The 24,162-nt window shown below is 43.4% G+C and overlaps 1 protein-coding gene across 1 annotated transcript; it reads left to right on the top strand.

Moving 5' to 3' along the window:
• Nucleotides 1-88: 88 nt before the first annotated feature.
• On the top strand, nucleotides 89-24,098 carry LOC311499499 (mitogen-activated protein kinase-binding protein 1-like). The gene is made up of 33 exons (XM_084560493.1): nucleotides 89-1,647; nucleotides 2,756-2,847; nucleotides 6,078-6,140; nucleotides 6,250-6,307; nucleotides 7,645-7,815; nucleotides 8,103-8,240; nucleotides 8,548-8,730; nucleotides 10,118-10,278; nucleotides 10,485-10,674; nucleotides 11,116-11,259; nucleotides 11,363-11,550; nucleotides 11,632-11,723; nucleotides 11,809-11,934; nucleotides 12,364-12,434; nucleotides 14,595-14,716; nucleotides 14,814-14,889; nucleotides 15,000-15,111; nucleotides 15,228-15,291; nucleotides 15,659-15,769; nucleotides 15,913-16,082; nucleotides 16,269-16,306; nucleotides 17,310-17,510; nucleotides 17,597-17,739; nucleotides 17,879-18,018; nucleotides 18,737-18,907; nucleotides 19,292-19,358; nucleotides 19,903-20,058; nucleotides 20,387-20,550; nucleotides 20,765-21,373; nucleotides 21,466-21,541; nucleotides 21,772-21,848; nucleotides 22,909-22,994; nucleotides 23,673-24,098. Exons 1-33 carry the CDS (start codon nucleotides 1,498-1,500, stop codon nucleotides 23,910-23,912), a joined length of 4,650 nt encoding a protein of 1,549 aa, XP_084416619.1. The 5' UTR covers nucleotides 89-1,497; the 3' UTR covers nucleotides 23,913-24,098.
• The last annotated feature ends 64 nt before the right edge of the window (nucleotides 24,099-24,162 follow it).

The following is a 24,162-nucleotide window of genomic DNA, read 5'->3' as shown; positions in this document are numbered from 1 at the left end:
TAAAATGATTTTACATCGTCTTTGCATCACACACCAGAGTGACATATATATATATATATAATTAAAAAACGGTTAAAGCAAACTATAGCCTACACCCACTGTGATGGTTTGCATAAACAAATGGAAATGTCAACCACAGACTTGAAGTTTGCCCTGGAAACCATCAGTAAATCATCACAGCATGTTTGTGGTAAATGCGAAAAGCAATCTTGGAGAAGCTGTCACAAAAAAAAAAAAAAAAAAAAATTGATGAAGGAAGAAACTCTGGCCGGAGCTTAAAAGTGCAGACCACGGTCACACTCGCTGCGTCATTATTGCGTTTTTATTTATTGCCGTTTCCCTCACATTTAAATTAAAAGCTCCAGGAGTGTCCTCTGCTGCTTTGCATCCCTTCATGTTGGCACTTCTAACCTCTGGCTTTTGCAAGAAGCTCCAGCGTTGTCCATGTGTGCTCTCAGCACTGCATCTCTGGCTGCGGAGAAGAACAGTGCCTTCAAGATGAATGGAACCCATTTGCGTTCTGTAATTGTTTTAAGAAAAATCAAAGAAACAAATGATGCTTTTCTATCTAAGGCTGCTGTATAATGGTTACTGCTAATGAGGACAATCAGTGTGAGGAAGCATTTTCAGGAGTTAGTTTGTAAAGTTGGTCAATAATGAGTACAGGCCAGAGAAATCCTCTATAGGTCAAATTGGACAAAGCTACTGCAACCGTAAGCATAGAATCTATATAGAATCTATCAAATAAAAGTGCTCAAAAGCTCAACAAAATAAATGATGAATGTATAGACGGCCGTTTAATTCATTATTTATCAATGGACTTAATTAATGGGTGAAGCATTGAAACACCTCTTTCAATGCCTCTCAGTTTAACGCTTACAGTAATTGAGACCTCAACACACGAACGCTTACTTTCAGCACAGCTTGTGCATAATGACATTACATGGCCACGTTAAAAAAGAAAGAAGAACTGCTTTATCTTAAGCAAACAAACCCATGAGATGAATGATAAGTGAGCCTTTGTGGCCCGATCAGCTGTGCGGCACCCAAACATCCTGCCACTCAGTTTTGGCGCTTGCCACGCTCCTTCCCTCTAATCCTATTAAATCACAACAGCGATCATTGATGTAATCATGAGACCGGCGCAGGTTCAGATTAGACTGCCATCCAGGCAGCGAACAGCTGAGCGGCGGCTTTCCTCACTTATCGGCGCAAAACGCAGCGCGCAGAGACGGAGGCGTGAGCGCAGAAGCGGACAGAAGCAGAGGCACAGGAAGCAGCGCTTGATGTATAGATCGACGGAGGAGGAAGAAGAGAGAGGAGTTAACCCACTCAGGAGATTAGTTTCCACATGTCCCTGCAGCAGACGCACTGTGTGGCTGTGTGAAGCTCTGTCTCTGGAGGAGGCTTGGATCATTACGCGCGCCACTTAACTTCTTCTCTCGTCCCCGCGTGTCTCGCTCGGCTGGCTGCCTCTCCGGTGGCGTGTCACAGTGGATGGTCAGACAGCAGTCCCCCGAGCAGTGCCTCAAGGCTGCAACCAAGATGCCAGGCGATGGATTCACTATCAAAAGCCGCATTAGGAATTTGCTGCGTTCTCCATCGATCAAGATCAAGCAGAACACCAAAGAAAATCTCACCAGCAAGGTACGAGCTCATCATACATCTCTCTTTAGAAGCAGAGTCGCTTTCATGTCTGAGCAGAATAACTTGAGAATAAAAGTAGTTGTCGGCTGCAGACTATTCCTGTATGTAGGGTAATAGAAATGTTCCATCAATATTTTAGACTAATCTCTGGGAAACATATGGAAAGTGCAGAGGTACAAGAGTATACTTGATTTATCTGTAATCACTGATAAATAATTTACTAACTCTTCATAGATCTGTTGTAAGACATTGTGTAAAAATCCATTTGATTGGCTGGACTGTTTGAAAAAATGCCTTAAGCAAGTATAAATGGATTTCTAACATCAATAACATTAGAATGCCAAATACTTTTTCTTTCAACCTGGCAACCCAAACGTTGTTCTTATGATTTATAACAGATCTAGTTCTTTCTTTGTGTTTGTGTTAATAAAGTTATTAGAAAGCGTACCTGATGCTTTTTATTGTTTGCTCTTTGCCATGTGTGTTAGTAGGACACTGTTGACTCAGGTACATACTCCAGACTAATGAATGAACAGCTGTGTTATAATTCCCAAGACAGACAGACAGACAGACAGGAGGCAGGACTTGCCAAGCCATCTGTCACATCCTATTTTTGATTACTTCCCGAGTTAAACCTCATCTTAAACATTCTCATTTTTGCCCCTCAAAAACAGAAAGATAAAACAATGTGATCACTGATCATATATTTTTGTTTCAAGCTTGTTGTTTAAGATGTGGAATCAAGAACATGCCCCATGCTGTGTGCCAGCGGCCAGAGCAAACGTGTTTCTGTGCTGGTGTGCACTAACTAAATCACTCCTAAATCAGCGTTATGCGATCTGGCTGCTGTCACAAGTCACCACATTCTTGTGAGAAAATAATTTGATTATGTGTCTGTTTAAAGTGTCAGAAAAGACTGGGTTTTGGGATAACGTCTGATAATGACTTGAACCTGAGCGGTTGACCCTTAGCCGCTCTCTTGACATGTTGTAACCCCCAAATCTGTCTTAGTTGCATCACCGTTTATTCGACAGAGGCAGCCAGCTTTCCTGTGCCTATCACCGTGACAAAATCCGCCAAACTAAAGCCATGCCTTGTGTCAGTACAGGTGACTTTGGAGAAGGTGCTGGGAATCACCGCTTCAGGAAACAGCGGACTGGCCTGCGACCCTCGATCTGGACTCGTGGCCTATCCTGCAGGGTGAGAGGAGAGAGACAGATTATGCATTGTTATCTCAGCAGCTGACCTCTGACTTATCAGCACTGCCGGCTTCCTTATCATATCTGCCGTGTGCAGAGGTTTAGTGTGCAAATTTCTGTGTTTGCGTGTTATCTTTGCATCATCTCACTGGAGCCGAGGAGGGGAGCTCAATGAGCGCTCCCATCTGAGAAACTCCAAGGCTTCTTATTATCCCGTCCTAAGGGAGACATTTTTGACTCTTTCTGTGAAACACTGATGCAAAGTGTTGTGTAGTATTATTAATCCTGTGCAAATGCCAACGCTAGCTGTTTAAGTTTACTCAGTTTGGGATATTGTATCTACAGTGGGGATGCTCGAGGCCTCAGAGCTGCATCACACTAGGGTGAAAGCTTAAGTTTAAAAACAAGCACGGGGCAAAGCTGTAACACAACCCGTGCACTTGAGCTGATTTAGTGTCGCTCTCAAATCTCCTGAAAAAGCTGCATTTAGAAGGTTAGTGGCTGAAAAAACAAGAGAACAGAGCTGTTTACAGAATCACCGCAGCATGTCGAGGAGTGTGCGAGCGTGTGATTGTGTCTGTGAGTCTTTGCCAGACTTATACTTCCTAAACTGAGCGCAGTCTGGAAATCCACCTGCTGTCTCAGTTTAAGTCTGTACAAGCTGAGGTACTGGGAATGCAGTTTCCTGGCACAGAACTAGAGAACATGTAGACAAGTTGACAAAGCGGACTGCGTGCTGCTTGTGAGCCAGCAGTAAAGTGGAAGTGTTATTAACAGGAAACGGTTTGGTTATATCCGGGTTATTTGAATACGGAAAAGAATAACTGCATAAACAAGAGAGGTTATGCAAACTATACAAGCTAAAGACTGATAAAAATGATGATTTAAGTTATGTTTATTAACTCTTTACAGCACAGATTGTATTCTCATATATATACACTGCCTAGCCAAAAAATAATTTGCCACCAAAAAAAAGGTCACACACTTCGTCGGACCGCCTTTAGCTGTGATTACAGCACACATTCTCTGTGGCATTGTTTCAATAAGCTTCTGCAATGTCACAAGATTTATTTCCATCCAGTGTTGCATTAAGTTTTCACCAAGATCTTGTACTGATGATGGGACCACTGCACAAAGCCTTCTCCAGCACATCCCAAAGATTCTCAGTGGGGTTAAGGTCTGGACTCTGTGGTGGCCAATCCATGTGTGAAAATGATGTCTCATGCTCCCTGAACCACTCTTTCACAATTTGAGCCCAATGAATCCTGGCATTGTCATCTTAGAATATGCCCGTGCCATCAGGGAAGAAAAAATCCATTGATTTCCATCAATGGATTTTAACCTGGTCATTCAGTATATTCAGGTGGTCAGCTGACCTCATTCTTTGGGCACATAATGTTGTTGAACCTAGACCTGAGCAACTGCAGCAACCCCAGATCATAGCACTGTCCCCACAGGCTTGTACAGTAGACACTAGGCATGATGGGTGCATCACTTCATCTGCCTCTCTTCTTACCCTGATGCCCCCATCATCTGGACTCATCAGACCACATGACCTTCTTCCATTGCTCCAGAGCCCAATCTTTATGCTCCCTAGCAATTTGAGTCCCAATCCCTTGAGTTCCCTTCTCATTGTACGCGTGGAGATGCTCTTCCTTTCTCTATTAAACATAGCCCTGAGTTCTACTGTTGTTTTTCTTCCATTTGATTTCACCAAACGTTTAAGTGATCTCAATCAGGATTTTTTTCCAACCACATTTCTTCCTGGAAGACGATGGTTCCCCACTATCCTTCCAGTTTTTAATAATGCGTTGGACAGTTCTTAACTCAGTTTCAGTAGTTTCTCCAATCTCCTTAGATGTTTTCTCCGCTTGATGCATGCCAATGATTTGACCCTTCTCAAACAGACATCTTTTCCACAACCACGGGATGTGTCTTTCGACGTGGATGTTTCTTTTTGCCAGCTGAAAGATAATCGTCCACGCAGTAACTAGGAGGCTCATACCTATTTGCTTAGATAAATCCAGGTGGTGACTTTGTATATAGGCAGTGTGTATATAGAACCCACGCAGACACAGGGAGAACATGCAAACTCCACACAGAAAGGCCCCAGTTGGCCCATGGATTCAAACACAGAACCTTCTTGCTGTGAGGCATCAGTGTTAACCATTACCCCACTGTGCCGCCCAAAAAGTGTTTTAATGAAAAAATTATTATATTGTTTTTCTTAATTAACAAAATCCCACAAACTGTATTTCAGATACATTGTCTTATATCTGTGAAGCGTTCAACAGCGTTGGACTAAACATACAACAATATTGCAATGTCCAGCAGAAAGACTACAAGTCCTGAGGTGCCTGTGAAAAGCTGACAAACAAATAACATTCATTCATTCATTCATCTTCTATACCCGCTTAGTCCTGTTAAGGGTCGCGGGGGTCTGCTGGAGCCTATCCCAACTGTCATCGGGCGAGAGGCAGGGGTACACCCTGGACAGGTCACCAGTCCATCACAGGGCTAACATAGAGAGACAGACAACCATTCACATTCACACCTACGGACAATTTAGAATCACCAATTAACCTAATGAGCATGTCTTTGGACGGTGGGAGGAAGCTGGAGTACCTGGAGAGAACCCACACAGACACAGGGAGAACATGCAAACTCCACACAGAAAGGCCCAGCCGGCCCATGGACCTTCTCGCTGTGAGGCATCAGTGCTAACCACCTCGCCACTGTGCCGCCCCGAACAAATAACAATGAAATGAGATTGTTTTAGATAAATGATCTATCTTGAACTGTATTGACAAAATCTGTGGTGTATTAGAGTGTGTCATTTCTGGGAAAACCATTTTAAAATGTTAATGACTCATCTTGCACTAGTGGACGTGCACTAATTGTGGGGAAACAAATACCTTTCCACATTCAAACACAAACAAAGATTAGTTGTGTTAAGCTTTCTATGTAGTTGCTATTAGAACAAGGTTTTATGCATTCCAGTATTACATCACAGTTTATAGTCTGGGCGTGTAATCTGTGAGCCGTACTATAAGCTATGCCACAAGTACTCGAAATGAGAGGTGAATAATTCATTTGTTTGTGAATTTATTTCTAACACCCTGACGAAGGCTGGAACTCTTACATCATATATAATGTAACTGCAATGTTCTCAGACCCTTAAAATGAAATACGTATGTGGATTATTATATTTCTTCCCTTGTCCTCATGTAGGTGTGTGGTGGTCTTGCTGAACCCGAGAAAGAGCAGACAGCACCACATTATCAACACCTCAAGGTGAGTCGCACACGGATCCAGTCGCACAACATCAAACTGTCAAAACCACCGGTGCACCAGGACACGAGTCACACTGAGATGTTATCCTTTGTCTCTCGCACTTTCACAGAAAAACCATCACAGCCCTGTCCTTTTCCCCTGATGGCAAGTACTTGGTGACAGGAGAGGTGAGTCTCCTCGCTTACAGGTTTCTCGTTCTTTGCCTCTGCAGTTAACCCGTTTGTGCATAAATTGAAAGCCTGCCCTCATTTTTCTTTGGATCTTGTCATCTTGTCTGTTCAAACTCACGCCTACGTATTCTTCCTAGGATTTTGTTGTCGGTCTTTATTACGACAGGATTAGTGATTAGGTTTACATGCTTATTGCAGTATTTAGTGCATTAGATCCTTCCAGACTGAGGTTATCCTTTGATACAAGTAGGAGTTAGCATGTTTAACTGAAAATATCTCGCCAGGCTACAAGGTTTAGTGCAGAAAACCAATTACTTAATGGTGACTCTGTAGTCTCCATGTGTTTTATAGCCTCACCTTTGAAAGGGCTTGAGTTTTGTCGTGCCACAGTGTAACATGTCCTTTTAGTTGGGCGTCTTGACTCAGTTTTGTTGTGGTCACTGCGTGGACCTCACCACAACACACTACTTTAATCCTCCCCGGCCAATCAAAGCTGATTAAAGACTTCTCTGGGTCGTAGTTGCCATGACAGCAGAGACCAAAGTTCAAAAGACCACAGAGAATAGGCTGCCATTTAAGGGAATACCAAAAGCCATATTTTAACCCCCACCATTAATATGCTATAATTTAATGAAATGTGTTACAGGTCAAAACAGATTTATAGAGAAAATTTAGATCTACATGTCTGTAATCCAGGCCAGTGTTTCCACTGCAGTCAGCAACCAGAAATATTAAAGCTGCTGTGCTCTCACAGCTGAGAGCATCGCTCCTCCGTCAGAGGATTCCCTGTAAGCCTTTAAAGAGGTGGGGTCAAAGACATTCCCCGGAGAATCATCTGATAAGAAATGTCCCCCACATGCTCTCATTCATCAAATACCGACTAATTTACATACAAGAACAGGCTGGCAGCAGACATGCTATCCTTTCTTTATCATGTCTGTTTCTTTTTCATGCTGCTCCCTCTTCAGCTGAATGTCGTCTGTTTTCAGCGTCCTTCAGGCAGCCCCTCCTCGCACCTATTAACTCTGACCGCTGAAAGGTCGTTCTGCCTTATTATAATAAGAGACTGCACAAATAGCTCGCTGACCTTTTGATCCCTAGCAGGGAATAAAGAGAGCAGGTCGAGGGACAAGTAGCTGCATTAGAGAGGGCAGAGAGGATAATGTCTTAGAGAGCTGGATAGATCGGCCTGACATGTGTCTATTGTATGAAGCCTGTTCCAGGGGGCTTCCAGAGTGGAGTCAATAAAAGTAATACACTATATACTCAATAGATGTAGGAATGAACACATTTCTCTCAATTGACTGCTTCAATCCCTCTTTTCTTTTCGTCAGAGTGGTCACCTACCAGCAGTGAGACTATGGGACGTGGCAGAACGAAGGCAGGTGGCAGAGCTCCAGAAGCACAAATATGGCGTCTCCTGCGTGGCCTTCTCCCCCAACAGCAAATACATAGTCAGTGTGGGAAACCAGCATGACATGATGGTCAACGTCTGGGCATGGAAGGTTTGTCTTTCGTTTCGAAGGTTTTGTAAAGCCTGCTGAGGCTTATGTTATTTTAGTGGCAGGCGAACACTGGGTGCAGTGTTTGTCCTTCAAGCTGCTCTCGGTCCTTGTGCTATGCTAGGCTAACTTACTGCTGACCATCTTCATTTTTAATGTACGGCTGGAGGACTGTGAGAATAAAATATCACAATACCTGTATGTGAAATAAAACGTTCAGAAGAACTTGTCAAATTGGATGTCTTTGCAGGGATTTGTCAGAAACGAGTTGTTTTCTTGTTCTCTTGCAGAAAGATGTAGTAGTGGCTGCAAACAAGGTGTCCAGTAAGGTGACAGGTGTGTCTTTCTCTGAGGACAGCTCCTACTTTGTAACCGTCGGGAACAGGCACGTCAAGTTCTGGTACCTGGAACACTGCAAGGCCAACAAGGTATAAAAGAAGAAATGCTGTCTTGTGTCCTTTATAAAGTTTTTCCTTTTGTCATGCTTCTTCCAAACATGTTTTGACTCCATGAAACATTGCCTTAGAATAATCCTGGTACCTATTTCTTTGCTTCAGCTTCACAATTGCATGGCCAGTGCACAGTTTCTGACAGTTAAATAAATCTGTTAAAAATAGCATGGGAAATCTAAACTTTTTACAGCTACACTCATGTGCAGATTTTTAGGAAGTCCAGTGTTTTAACCACTTGAGTATGGGCTTTATCAGCTAACCCTTAGCTCTCTGTGGTATGTAGGCCAGTGCTCCTGTGCCTCTGCTGGGCCGCTCTGGGCTGCTGGGAGAGCTAAGAAACAACTTCTTCTGTGATGTGGTCTGTGGGCGGGGGTCTCAATCCGACTCCACCTTCTGCATTACCTCCTCCGGCCTGCTGTGTGAGTTTAACAGCAAGAGGATGCTGGACAAATGGGTGGACCTGCGGGTGAGTAATGGCCCAGAGGGTTGTTTGGACTCCACTGCTTTTAATCCTGCGCATTCATTTTACCTCTGTCTAACAGAGTGGGTATTGTTAGACATTATCTGTGTAAGCTGACTTGCAAGACTGCTCTGATTTGGATGAATCCGTGTGTTCAGGAACTCTACAGCATAGTCATTTAGTCATTAATGTAGGTTCAGGGAGCTGGACAGTCAGTAACGCTGCAGGTCAGTGTCCAGCTGTGGCGTTTAATCAAGAGGTGAAGATGAAGCCGTGTTGGTCCAGTTCCTGCCTCCTGTCAGAGGATCAAAGAAGAATTAGCAGCAAGAACAAGTACAGGATGTATCTGGAAGGGTTCCAGTGAGGACGCTTTTATGTTCCTCTGTAACCTTTTGGCAGGACTCCTGTGGGCTCGCCTAAGCTGTGTTACAGGAGCCAATATACAGACCTGAATGAGGATGAATAGAACTTATCATTTTATAGTTTGCTATTTGTTAATGCAAGTTTTAGTTTACCTGTGTTTGTCACTACATGTGACTTTTCCACCTAGGCCTTCAATGCCCTCCAACTTTATTCAAAACAGCTCCAGCTGCGCTACAGCTACACAGCACATATGTTAAATCCATCAGAAGCATCGATGTCAGCAATAATATACACAAAAGATGTAAATATAATTCATTTTACTCACCAGAACTTAAGAAACAATAGAGTTCTCCTTGGAGCCTGTCAACCAAGGGTAGCGCTCATAGTCGCTGTCTTGAAAGTTTCCCCGGCGGGTCAGGCTAGCTAGCTCCAGGATTGGGTGGCCTTTCCTCACAATATCCAGCTTTTCCTTCAAAGCCCACCGTGAAAATGGTTTTCTGCAACCAGATCAATAGCCTCTCCTCCTTCCGCCATCATGGGTTCAAAAAATAGCTTGAAAATGTTCAGCAGCTCACAAGAGATGAACGTGAACCGCTAGCTTAAACGCAGCGGCTCTCTGACCCTCCAGCCAGAGGACGCGAAAATGCTGACGTGACCGTGGGCCACAGAGAAGGCCTAAGACTACGAACTTGAAATGTGCAATGTATTTCAGGCTTTAGCTGCCTGCAGTTTTAATTGTGAAGGCCCAGGGCCAGCACATGTTGGCTGAAATATGATTGGATAAAAGCTCTAATGCAGAGTTACACTGCTGGAATCACCGCAGCTGAGGTGATTCCATAAAATTAAAAGAACAGACTATTGATAAATATTTAATAAGATTAATGGGAAAATATTAAAATGTAAGTCAGTGATTTTGATAAAGTTTAGGCCATCAGAGAAGGCTTTGCTGGCCCTGACGGCCCGCCACTGATTAGTTGTATGCTCCAGAGGGTTTATCATTAAATTAGAGAGCTGTGTCTGTCCTTTCTAGACTGGCGTGGCTCAGTCCCTGTCTCTCTCTGAGGATATGATCTTCTGTGGCTGCGCTGATGGGACGGTGCGAGTCTTCAGCCCAACTGACCTTCACTTTGTCTACACACTGCCGCGGCCACACCCCCTCGGGTCTGACGTCTCTGCCGTCACTGAGGCCAGGTGAGGAAGAGCTCAGGAGTAACAGAGCCTTTCCTTGGCAGTGATCCACCGCGGGATCAAATGTGCTCTATTTATAGAGCACGCTGTCTCAAGCTGCACCTTCTCACGGCTTAAATTTTGCCTAAATGTAACTTATTAAAAAAAAAAAAAAAGATTGAGTTTACATGTGTAACTGTTTTTGTTATTCCATGATCTTCTCCCTGCAGCCATTTATTTAACAACAAAGCGGACGCCTCTTACCCAGATGCCATTGCTGTTACGTATGACCCTGTCAGCCGCTGGCTCAGCTGTGTCTATAATGACCACAGCCTGTATGTGTGGGATGTGAGAGACCTACACAGGGTGGGGAAGGTGTACTCTGCCCTATTCCATGCTTCCTGTGTCTGGGACCTAGAGGTAAACATTTGCAAGAGGAAACGTTAACAAAGATAAAGATTATGAACAACAAAGCTAAAACAAATGCAAAGGTCGCCTTTGTTTTAGATTGGATTCTGGTCATTGATTAGGTTACTGATTAGTGGGACATTCTGGAATTGATCTGTTCCAAACCAATCATATCCTTAATCCATAATTGGACCTTTTCACTGTGGGAATTTAATTTCCCTACTGTACAAGACATATTGTTATTGTTACACTCTCTTATTGCTCATTAGACAGCGTAAGCTTTATAAGCTGTATTGATATTATAGAATGTCCAATTCACAACAAATGTGAAGGCCAAATATATGGTTTATTTATAATGGTAACACCTATAGGGGGATGTAGATCTATGGTAAAGTCTTTGTTTCATGTAAGTCCATACTGTCTGGCATAGTGTAATCAAAATTCCCTCTTCAGATGTTTCCAGATGTTCCCGGAGAATCGGTTGCTGGTCTGTCATCAGGCACGTTCCTTACTTGTTCAGCTGATAACACAATAAGAATGTGGCGCACAGAGGACGGGACACAAACCCGTGTTCATTCCCAGAATATCCTCAGCAGCGTGAGTTTGGCGTCGAACACCATATTCCCCCACGTTGTTCGAAAGATACAAGTACAAATTCTCCCTATAATGTGTTGTTTCTCTCTTCATCATTGCTTTGCAGGATCTCTTGAATACGGTCTACGTAGATGGAAACACCAGCGCCCTGCTGGATCCAGAATGTATAACAAATGTGCATGCAGACAAATCAGGGGATGGACAGACAGCGGAAAACAGGACAGGCATCAGGACCATCTGTGTCAGTCCAGACGGCAGACACCTTGCATCTGGGGACCGCAGCGGGATGCTGAGGTAGGACGAGATGAGTCAAACTGAGACTGTTGTTTGACTGAGGTGACCTCCACTCTAAAAGTGTGAATTTAAATTCTGCAGGGTTTATGACCTTAGCAGCAAGGAGGAGATCCTGAAGGTGGACGCTCATGATGCTGAGATCCTCTGTCTTGAATACAGTAAACCAGAAACAGGTCAGCGGGTGTGACTGTAATGATGGCCTGTTTTAAGAGTATTTGGCGCATTTGCTTAATAATTAAATGCTCTCTTTGCTGTCAGGCCTGAAGCTACTGGCTACAGCTAGCAGGGACCGCCTGATCCACGTCTTGGACGCGGACAACGACTACAGTCTGGTGCAGACGCTCGACGAGCACTCTTCATCCATAACAGCCGTACGCTTTGCTGGTAAGCCACTTGAGACACTGTCAACATTTGACGGCTAATCTTTTCCTAATCCTCGCTTTCGTCTCCACTCAGTCCCACACAAAGTCCCCCTTTTATTTTGCTCTCGCAGCACTCCTTGTTTAAATAATTGATGGCATGTGAATATGGTGGAGTTTTGTTTGGCTGAGCAAAGCCTTCTCGGTTGCTCTTCATTTTCTCTCTTTCATCGAACATATTTGCAACATTTACTCTCCCAGATTTTGAAATTTGGATTAAGTTACTGTATGATTTGTGAGTCCACTTTAATCCGTTATCTCTGGACTTTCTTCCTCTACTATACTCTGTGATAGTAGTTAAATGAGTAGCAGGACATCTACACAGTCTACAGGCCTTAATTTGTTTGTAAAGTTAGAAAAAAAGTTTGATTAAATCATTATTATTTTTTTTTAGCTAATGACAACAAGGTGAGGATGATCAGCTGTGGGGCGGACAAGAGCATCTATTTTCACACCGCGCACAAGGTAACATCTGAGCAAGATTCAGTCCATCAGTTCTCACATTTTATGTGTTGTATAATATCCAATACACAACTGTATAAACTGACATAAACCTAAATGAGAGCTACTGTAGACATGAAGCTGAAGGCAGGAGACATTTATTCTGCCTTCCAGTGGTCAGTCATGGGAAGCCGTGTACACAAAATTCTTAGCGTTCAAGTGGTAACATCAGGCGGAAAACACTGCTGCAAGGCACGCCACTGAGGCTAATGGTTTAGCAAGCTAATGACCAGGTCAGGTCACTTAGCGTAGGAAATGCAAAAGTAAAAGGATGAGGCCGTTGGAAATGCTAACTCTTTTCTTGGACATACAGTATTATAAAATTACCAATAAAACTATACAGTGCAACTGAATTACAATATGTAAATTTTCCCTTCACTTCCGCCATTTCCGAAAATGCCAGCAAGATGCCACAACTCCTGAGGTTGTGAATACCAGTGGGGGCGCTGTTCATCTGGAGTTTACTCTTGAACGCAGTCAATGCAGAAGTTAATGTTCTGAGCAGTGGCCTGAATCGTGTCTTTAGTTTAAGAAGAATGTTTTAACGTATTTGATGCCAACATTAGCTTAGCTTAACGTAAGGACTGGAAACGAGGAAAGCCTGGCTCTGTCTAAAACCTCTAAACATCACTAATAAATATATATATATATAAATATTGTACGCAATAAATAAAATAGCTAGGCAGCTGTTAGAAGGTTGTGTTGTGGTTTTACAGCCCAAATGCGCTTGCTAGCCAGGTTAGCTGTTTCTCCTCCTCCTGTTAATATACATCAGACCCTACATGTGGTAACTTTGGCTTAAAACTCGCCCTGTTTTGATCGGAAACCAGTGACATTTTCCACATACCTTACTGTAAAATAGCAGTACAAACAAAACAAAAAGAAAGACACCTGAATATTCATATTCAATCTCACAGCATCAGCCTGCTGCAATAACTCCACTCAGTGGCCAGTTGTCCTAACCAGACATCTATTATGACTGTGAGTATGACCCTATTATACAACAAAGGTTACAGGAGGCTATGAGTTTTTATTAATACAATTATTAGCTTTCTTTATACTGCAAAGCCGATTAGTGCATGCAGGCTTGTAGCCACTGTCGTGCTATTGCAATTTGTATTGTGCCTGACAAACATCTGTGCTAGTGCAAATTGTTATTAATTTAAACTGCTCTGTTGAAAATTGGATGTGGATGTTGCCTGTCTGATGCTAACAGGTTGCTGGATTCCACTATGTTTTTACCATACACATATGATAGCAGGTAATGTAGCTACTTCTAGTTTAGGATTATGATGAAACAGCAGTTACTGTATATGCTATATCAATAGCATTTATCTTTATTCTTTCTGGCCATAAAATACATAATGAGGGACTGATCCTGATTCATTGTGATTCATTGCACAACATAAAACCTATTAAGCATCTGTTTGTGAATACAGTTCTACAGCATGTACCACAAAAGGAACATTTGTACAACAAGTTGTATAACTATTGTTTCATTATTCCCTTTAGGATTGCTTCTGGGTCACTGCACCGGTTGTGCGTTCAGTCATAGTTGCATAAGTTACAACATTCTTCTGAAACTTTAGACATGATTCAGGCCACTACTGTGATTCAGAACATTTTTATAGAGCACAGTAAACAATGGCTTGTTAGTCTCAAGTAGAACTTAATCTGAGCGACTAGACATTTACGGAGCGCTCGTTTTGGAAAGTTATTGTGACAGATTTGTGCTCCCGTAGAGCATAAATGAGCATCTTAAGTGCTGCTTTTTGCCTTGATCGATGTTTCTAAGGACTCTAAATGAACTGACCACGTCAAAACTGATTTTATACGGTCTGAACCTCAAAAGGATTTGAAGTTTGGGTCTTTGCCAAGAATATTAGTTCCACATACTTATAATGAAGGCAAATACTTCTACAGAGAAAACAAAGTTATATTGATACTAAAGCAAACATATTTCTGCAACTTAAATGAAACAAAGAATTTATAGGTCACATTTACATTTACTTCCTAAACTCCATGCAAGTATGAAATACATCTTGCTGTTATGAGGTTATCTGGTATGGCATGCTAAGAATTACGCTAGTGTCTGACCAGACTGCGTATCTTTCTGCTTCACAGACCGACAGAGGAGCGGAGTTCAGGCGTTCTCACCACACGGTGAGGAAGACCACTCTTTATGACATGTGCATAGATGCCACCTGCAAGTATGCTGCCGTTGGCTGTCAGGACCGCTGCATCAGGTGAGTGTGTGGGCAGGTGTTTTTTGGTGCTTCACGAGGTGGGAAAGTTGGATCTAATTTTTAACATTTTGGTGGTTTATCTTCCATGTGACTCCAGGATTTTCAACATCAGCAGTGGCAAACAAAAAAAGGTCTACAAAGGATCACTGAGTGAAGATGGCAGTTTGCTCAGGGTAAATTTCCCTCTGCAGTTCACACTCCAGAAGCCATTGCTTTTTGTATACAGTGCACACTGTATATATAACTTATGAACTATGGAACTCTTTTGTACTTTGTCTGGCAGGTTCAGATCGATCCTTCGGGTCAATATGTGGCCACCAGCTGCTCCAATAAAAACATCAGCATCTTTGACTTCTACACTGGGGAGTGTGTCGCCACTATGTTTGGACATTCTGGTAACGGAACCAACACTTAATGCCTCGCATCTTATTTACTGTAGCCAAACTGTGATATGGATGTGGCAGTCAAGGAAGACAATATAACTAACAAGCCTTATTTTTTTGTTTTGCAGAAATCGTCACTGGGATGAAGTTTACCAATGACTGCAAGCATTTGATTTCCGTATCAGGGGACAGGTGAGAAACCGTCTTGTATGTGTGGTCACACAAGCAATCTTTAATTAAGTTTACCAGAGAAAATATTCAGATTAAAACCCTTAAGATATCAACTATAATTCCGTTCTCAACAGCAAACAGTATCTGCTACATATTTAAACATCAGACATATAAAATGATCAAATATTCAAGTGAATTTAGTAGCTGCACTAGAAAGAAATTAAGAGCAAGACCTGGATGGGAGCAGCACCCAAATTGAATTGAAATCATCTTCAGCCTCTGCAGCTGGAGGAAATGACTGTGGAAATATGTTTGCAGACAGCTTCCTCAATGGCCGCGCTGAAATGAAATCTTGAATATTTAATGCCTGAATGCTTTTATCTCCCAGCTGTATCTTTGTGTGGAGACTGGCTCCAGAACTGACAATCACTATGCGAGAGCGGCTCTGCCAACTCCGACAGAACCCAAACACGCCGCCCTGCAGGACCCCCAGTCTCAGGTGACTGCTAACTGATTACATTCATTCCACAAACCCAGCTCTGATGATAAAGAGCCCACATGGAGAAAACATACCTACGTGTAATGATATACTAATGCTCACGGAATACTCATCATCTTGACTCTATCACTGTGTTACTCTAGACGGGAGGCGTATAGCGCTCCTAGTCTTGGTGGTCTGTCCTCTGACAGTGACCGTGAGCATGAGGAGGAGGAGGAGGAAGAGGACAGAGTGGAGAATGAAGAGGCCAATGACCCAGAAGAAAACACGACCAATACTTCTTCTGACAGCAGTCAGGGAGAGGAGGACACAGGTACTATGTGATCATTAACCACACGAGAATATAAGCATCCGGTAGAGCTTCCATTGAGGGAATCAGAAGTCTGTAACAGTACCAGCCAAGTTTGTTAACATCTGCCCTGATACATTATCCCTTACTTCTGCTATATGGCGTGCACAGTACACATGATGTTAATTATTTTACTCTTTTCTGCAACAGGAGGCTCAGATGAAGGACAGGTCTGGGATCTGAAAAAGGTAGGCATTAATAAGTCTGATATTGTTTTAAATTAGAATTTAAGTCTAAATTCTGATAGAATTTTGTCCTCAAAACCATCCCATCGCTTTTACATTCTGATTTTACATTGAAATAAAATGGATACATTCAAATTTGCCAGTGTACATTTTTAACAGTGTAATAATAAAACATGTTTAATAGCAACAAGTGACTATATATATCTTGTATCTGTGAAGGTTCTCAGTCATCCAGGTCATGGTATATCCAAAAAAGTTCAAAAAAGCCAACTGGACTTGTAGAGTTTTTTGAAAAGACGTTTCACCACGTTTCACCTCTCATCCGAGTAAAACTACAAGAAAAACTCTACAAGTCCAGCTGCCTTTTTTGAACTTTTTTGGATATATGTATCCTGATCAACCACAACATCAAACAACCTGTGAAGTGAATAACACTGATGATCTCATGACGATGTAATTTTCTCCCGGGAAACCTGGCTCCTAACATTTATATGGATGAACTTTGATATGTACCACCACCAGCCAGTTGTTGCAGAATAAGCAGACGCCATGGCAACTGCAAGGGGGTGTTCCTTGCATACTGGTGCCATATGTTATCCAGATATGCACCAGGCCAGACATATGATGTGAAAGAAAATGTGCTCTGCACATGCATCAGAAGGTTTTGCCTTAGTGGCGCCAGCTCATCATTTTTCCTTCCTTGGATCACTTTTGATGGGTACTAACCACTGAAGACCGGGAGCACCACAACAGGGCTGCAGTTTTGGAAATGCTCTCTTCGTTGTCCAGCAATCAAGATTTGGACCTTTTCCCTGCCCATTTTTCTTGCCTCTAACACTTTGAGGACAAAATGTTCACTTGCCGCCTAATATATCCCACCCACTAACAAGTGCCATGATAACAAGATGATCAGTCTTATTCACTTGACCAGTGATTGTGACCAAGTGGTCATTACGTTATGGCTGATTGATGTATACCTTATTTATCTCCTGTTTTTCTTTCCCAGCATGGAGTAGTCAACCAGGTCATTCCTGACTCCTCTAAACGCCCTCGGAGGCGTTGGTCTCATCGTATGGGCTCGCTGGAACTCATGGTTAAATCCATGCTGGACCTGAGGCAACTGGAGACCTTTGCTCACAAGAAAACCCCCAACTGCCCCTCTCATGACAGAGAGAGATGGAGCACGTCCAGCCTTCAAGAGTCCCCGGTACGTGGGATTATATGTCTATGAAAGAGAAAGCGGCTCACATGGATCATGTTTGTGTAAATGCCGTTTTTTTTTTCCTGCAACAGCAGTTGGACGAGAGATCCAGGGGGCATCGGGCCCGGTCGCACGCTGACTGGATGTCCTCACATTCCTCCAAGGGCATCAAAGAGACTGATGGAGCTGTGTTGTTCCCTGAGGAAAATGAGGACGAGACAAGTCCACTGAGCAGGTACAGTATATCCCAGCCTGGTACGCAGAGTTTTACCACCCAAGTGATTGTGAAAAAGAACACAAGTGCTTTTTTTCTGTATTTCTCTCTATGTGTCCATGTTCCTCATTGCCGCCACATCTCTGTTTCTGTGCATCAGTGATTGCACGGAGAAGGAGCAGCACTGCACGATGCAAGGTCGAGGGATGCGCAGTGGGAGCCAGGACAGCCGCAGCCCGGACAGTGCTTGCTCCCTGGGCTATGACAGCATGGGGTCCAGCCTGGATGGTGTCCTGGATGGTGAGGTCTCACTTTGGATTAAAAAAAAAAGACAGAATGTACAGATTGAGACTGACTCGATTTAACATTTTGTTCAAATGAAAATTAGCATTAACTGACACTTTTTGACAAAGACAAAAAAGTCTGCTGCTCCCCCAGACTGCTCAGAATCAGCCATGATTGTACTTTAATGACAAGCAAAAACTAATACCATAAAATGATTCATAAGATTCTGAACATTTATCGGTTTAAGAGGCTAAAATCATAAGATTTCTACTCATTCAAGCTTCCCATGAGGGTTTTTCTTGCTGCAGCTTAAAGGCGGTGCAAAAGCAATGCTTGAGAAATAAAAGACTAATGTCAAAGGGATTTTACAGATATCTAAGTTACACTGGTGCACCAATTTCTGTACTTTTATCTGAGATTTCTTTTTCAAGTTACACATTTCTCCTCAAAGTGTGTCAGGTACACGATTTAAAATGAAAAGCTGGAATGTTCATGAAAGCCATGATATCTCTTCAACATGCAGTAAAGTTGGTGCCCACCGAGAGGGATTTGAGCACACTGAGTGCAAGATTTTTGATGGGAATATGCCGGATAATACTAGCACATAAGCCCCGGTGATCAGGCTGGTAATTTCTCTGGAATTATCTGGTAACCTACCTGCCTTATGCAGTGGATGTACCAAGGTCAGGTGGGGGGGTTTGAGAAAGGTTTTCACTTTCACTTTTGCTTTCAGATTCTGCAGATGTAAGTCAGGCCAGCTCTGACGTGGAGAGTGAAGAGAAGGAGGACCAAACGGCAGCAGTGACGAGTATGGACGAGGCTCTGAGGACAGTGTCTGCTGACCACAGTGAGGTGGATTTCCTTAAGCAGAACTTTGAGACCCTGGCAGAGAGCAGCAGCACAGGTAGGGCAGGAAAAATTCTCACATACAGTTTTTCCTCTGTGAAATTTAGATAAGATGCCACTCTAGAGCCTCTAGCTGTAAAACCAGTTTCCAGTCATAATGCTAAGCTAAGCTCCTTTACAGCCAGATAGAAAGAACACACCTTCTCATCTAACTCTTCACAAGAAATTAAACAATCACCTTTAAGTCAGCCTATGCTTGAAGGTTTTTATTTCTCACAATATCTCACTATGTCTTTAAATGATCTCAGACTCCAGTGCAGACAGTATTGATTTATCCTTTTAGTTTCACTTCCACTTTCTGCTTTTGCCTCCATCATCTTTGTGTGTGTGTGTGTGTGTGTGTGTGTGTGTTTGTTTGTTTTTTTTTGCCATCCATCCACAGCTGAGCAGAGCAGAGTCCCCCGGCTCAGTATGTCTTCACGCTTCCTGGCCAGAGGACATAATAACAGGTAAGGCTGACCACTTGAGACCAGTGTGGACTCACGGCTATAATTACAAACCCGTGTGGAGCCTCGCATGCTGCTCCGCTAAACCATCTGCGTACCTTCCTGATCTAGCCAAGCCTATCAGTTTAAGGTGGCGCGGCTAATGCCTGGGAGGATTTTTTTTAGCCCTGGAGGTGGGGCTTTGTATTTTTTTAATGTAGACATGCGCAGGGTTGTTTAAATGGGAATGTGGATGTTTTACATAGTGGGAAATGTGCTTGTTTGCTTTCTTGCTGTGTGTTAAAAGAGATGACTGATCCCACTTTAATGCCTGTATGTTAAATATAAAACTGCATCAAGCAGCTCTGTGCAAAGGTCACTAAATCCCCCTGCACCCCGAAAGCTGTCTGATTAACGTGGTATATCTTGTTTAAGCAATACAAAAACTGTTTACAGCCTTGATGCTAAGCTCACCAATGTCAGTCAATTCCTTCACATACCTCACAGGACTAAATCTGTCCTTTCCTCATCTGCTTCTCTACCTGTGTGATGCCTCCTCTCTGTTTAGAGCGGTGCCTTTGTTTGCCAAAGTGAATGGAAAGGAGCAAAGCAGCCGCTCTCCAAAGCCTCCGGTGTCAAAAGTACGGCCCTTGATGGAAGACAGTGAGAGCAGAAACGCAGAAGATAAGACCCCCGAGTCTCCCGGCAGGACAGAGGGTCCAAGGTAATAATGAGAAAAAAGGTCGCTACAAGTGGCGTCGGGTTTGTTTTCAGATTAGCGCAGATTGCAGATTTGAGTCAAGGGAAGTTCAAAATGCTTAAAAGGTACTCAGAGTACAAAACATCCGAGATGAATAGGATTTTGCTGCGCTCACGCAAATTCCAAAAATCCAAAAATCTAGTTTAAAAATAATCATTCTCATGCAAATGTGTAATATTAATTCACCACACTGTACCCAAGCACAAAACGAAATTTTATTTTAATTTGGCTTTCTATTTGTCGTTTTTAATGACAAAATAACGGCAACGTTTGCTCTGCTGCGTCTTCTCAGGGTTTCCGATAGAGACTGCCCTCCTGCGCTAAGACCCCTGAAGAAGAAGACTGCCGGCCCCCACCTCTGGAGGATGTCCAACCCCCCACCCAAAGCTCCGCTGCTGCTGGACACAACGTTGTGTTTGCAGAAATCACACTCAGCCCAGAACTTGGCCATGGACTGTACGTTGCATCATTATTTAGTTCATATTTGCTGCCATATCTGTTAGTTTGAATATAACTTGCATTGCCAAGCCTACATTTTCTTTTAAATACTACTTCTTTGTCTGTAAGTAACTGCTTTGAAGTAATCTAAATGAATTTCTAAAAAATATTGCCTACATAACTCAGTGTACTTCTCTTTTTTAAGTCATTCACTTCCTCATCTTTTCTCCAGCTCTTCACTCCCCTGCGCCATCTAGTGACCGAAGAGAGTTGCACAAGAGACCTCAGCAGCTCTCCCTGGATCATGACACTCCCAAACCCTCCTTCCAGATTTCTTCACCTTCCACCAGGTCCCCGCAGTCTCCCCTGCCATGGGAGAGCCCCAAACTCAAGCCCCAGCACTCCTACATGAACCCCACCGCCAGCTCCATGGCCAAAAGCAGCCGCTCCTCCTCTCTGGGAGACGGCATCCAGCTGGCCTCTCCTCCTTCCTCCCCCTGCCTCCCCAAGGGCAGGGCGTCATCTGAGGAGCTTGAGGTCGAGCCTCCTCTGCTCACCTCATCTCCTGTGACCATTTTCCCGTCATCTGCCTCCTTCCCATTGTCATCAAGCAGTCCCCTCCTCACGCCCCCTCATGCTACAGCTACAGTTTCACCAGCTCCTTTTACCCAGAATGCCCTGCCCTCTCGCATCCCGCTTCCCAAGCAGCCTCTAAGCCCCCGACGCAGCCTCTGCCTGGAGGTGAAGCCGAGCTTGAGTCTGTCTGCAGGCGCGTCGAGGGCTTCTACTCCGACAACAGACGCTGCGTGTGATGTTACACCTGCTCCAGGAATCAAACAAGGTTAGACAGCCAGTCAGCCGCACACTGTAGATGTGTCACCAGCACCACAGAGCTACATGTGTTTTATTCTGTTTTCGTCTTGTTATTTTCAGCACGAAGCAGGCCTATGTCTCTAAGTTTAGATTCTTCTCTGCCCGTGAAGCAGAAAAGGGATTCAGTGTCTGAGAGGTACGATTTTACCTCACTTGTAAACTTTTAACTAGATTTTTTACAGCAGTCACAAGCAGCTGTAAATGTTTCTTTACCAGAACTGAATAGGTTCCTCTAATCATTATTTAACTGCCTTATACACACAGTGTTATTTGTTCCTTGCTTCAATTCCAATCTGTTCATTTTATATTTCAGGATTAGTATTATTATTGTTACTAACGTCCATTTCTGACATTTTTTACCCTCAGTGCCAAGGAGCCAGGTCAGGTGGCGTTGGCTAAAGAGTGCCCTCTGGTGCCTGAACAGACGGCGAGCATCCATCCAGGTCTGGCCTCCCTGAACTCTTAAATAAGCCTCCCTGTCGCTAATGCAGCCCCTCTTCATCACTGCATCCCCTCACATTCCTCCCCTTTTTGCCTCCTGGCCTGTCAGTCAGTCTGCTTGTTTGTCTCAAACCCCGCTGTCTGTCTCGGTGCCCTTCTGCTGTGAAGACAAGGATGAGTCCACAGATGAAGGGACAGTAGAAGGTTTTGAATCCTATTTGCTGTTTTTTCCAAGGTCTGTTTGTAAAAGTGAGCTAAGAGGGCAATGCTTTTCACTCCTTTTATTCCTCTCTTTGGTGTCATTGACATACGACCTCTTTGCAACGGCCCTCTAGTATCAAATAGTATCAGATGATTTTCATTCATCCTAAAAGGATTGCCCCTTTCCATTCTGTCATCCACGTTGCATCTGCACAGAACATATTGCATTTTATAATCTAAAAGAAAGATTTCAGACTGTGCACTCATTAATGCTCCATAGTTCCAGTCTATTATTTATCGTTATGCTTTGAAATGCAGTGCAGAGTTAAAGGAGGCAACCACTGCAGAGTGTTTTCCTCACGTTGCTCACTAGTGCAGTATACAAAGGTATCTAACAGATTTAAAATTCTGTGGTGAATCCTTTCCGTCGCGCTTCTCCTCCGCTGTTTCCTGAATAATACCCACCTCTCAAAGGCAATACATTTTATTTCATTTCAGTTCAGAAAACACAGAAAGCACGAATGCCGTTAAGCGCTATCTAGTCCGCATTCGTACTCACAACTGTTTTTTGCTGGAGGATATAAACTGGGAAATCGTTTTGTTTTTTTTTCTCAGTTTCCCAGCTCACACTGTTACTTTGTGCAGCGGCCCTCTCATGTATCTTTCTGTAGTTTTGTTTCTGAAGTTTTTGTGGAGTTTTTTTTTTCTCTCTGATGCTCTTCAACCTTCTGCTCAGCGTTTATTGTGCTCCTACCCCGCTCTGTACCAGTTGGTGTGTATTTATTGTGCTCCTGTGTGCGTGCACTTAGATTTGACAGATGCTCTGCTGTGCTTGAAAGTTCTCTCTGTCACTCTCTGCAGATCACGCAGTCACCTTGGAAACTTGTAGACAGGCCATCACAGACCTTCACAGCAGTCTGAGGAAAACAGTCCTCCTTTATACTACGGTCAGTGACTGTGCCTCTGTTTGTATTTATGTACTGTTTCATCTACCATCCTGAAATGTCTTCTTATGCTACTGACAATCCATAACACATGGACTCTGTCATCAGTGCAATTTAAAAATCAAAGATTCAACAATAACAAAATAGTCATTTCACTGACAAAGACCACGCCTTCATTGATGCAAGGAACATAGGGAGCCAGGACATCAGGGAAATGGATGACGGGATGAGAGGGTTCAAGGGGAAATAATGGGAGGGGTTGAATGCATGACAGATGATAGTCTTCAGACAAAGAAGAACACAGGGAGTAAGATTCAGGGTGGGGGCACATCTCAGGAAGCTTCGACTTCTTGTCCCTCTGGTTCCTGTAATCAAAGATGAAAGAGGAAGAAAAGAAAAGAGAGAGATGGGAGGGTGGTGGTTAAGAACTGAGACGAACAGAGATGAAAATAGAATGACATGGGGCGTGGTCTTGTTCTTGAACTTGAGCTTGACTAACTTCATTAGTTGCTGCCCTTTTAGACTGTTTTTATGTTGTATTAGTTCAGGATGCAGGTGCACACAATGAATCTCTAATTGGATGGATAAAGACTAAATAAAGACTCAGACAGAAAGCCTGCACATCTCTGTCTCACTTGCTTCCTGGATGACTGCCCCACTGAATGTGTTCATTACCTACAGGTGCTACAGAGCGACCAACAGCCAGGGGAAGAGCAGCAGGAGATGAGGAGCATCTTGTCCGACGCCCTGCTCACGGTGAAGGCCGAGCTGGACTCGCTGCCTCACCCCACCCCACAGTGTGAAGGTCCCCGAGGGGGCCAGGGGCCCAAAGGTGAGGGAGAGAAGGCCCTGGCTCTGCTGGAGCAGTACGCTGAGCTGCTCCTGAAGTCTGTGGAGAGGAGACTAGATACCAAGACCTAAAGACATGGACTAGTGTTTGCCTGGCGCACACAGTATGATATGCTAGGAGGAGGTAGTCACAACAGCACTGTGGATTGCACACTTATTATTTGCACAGAGATCTTTTGGAACTTTATTTATAGATTGAAAGAAGATGGGATGTCAATATGTTTGGGAAAGATGAATAAATGAATGTTGAGTACTATGCACTGAAAAAAAAAACAATTAGTGTACGAAAAAAGGTTGCCTTATTTTTAAGTTGCCATAGCTC

Source organism: Chelon labrosus (assembly GCF_963514085.1).
Source record: "Chelon labrosus genome assembly, chromosome: 14".
Taxonomy (NCBI): Eukaryota; Metazoa; Chordata; class Actinopteri; order Mugiliformes; family Mugilidae; genus Chelon; species Chelon labrosus.
Note: the sequence above shows the minus strand (reverse complement) of the source record. Positions and strands in the feature narration are given on the sequence as shown.

Excerpts from the sequence above, each read along its gene's own strand:
- LOC311499499 (XM_084560493.1), top strand. The coding sequence starts at position 1,498 with ATGGTCAGACAGCAGTCCCCCGAGCAGTGCCTCAAGGCTGCAACCAAG. Across the intron at positions 15,112-15,227 it reads CACTATGTTTGGACATTCTG|AAATCGTCACTGGGATGAAG; the intron begins GTAACGGAACCA and ends TTTGTTTTGCAG. Across the intron at positions 15,292-15,658 it reads ATTTCCGTATCAGGGGACAG|CTGTATCTTTGTGTGGAGAC; the intron begins GTGAGAAACCGT and ends TTTATCTCCCAG.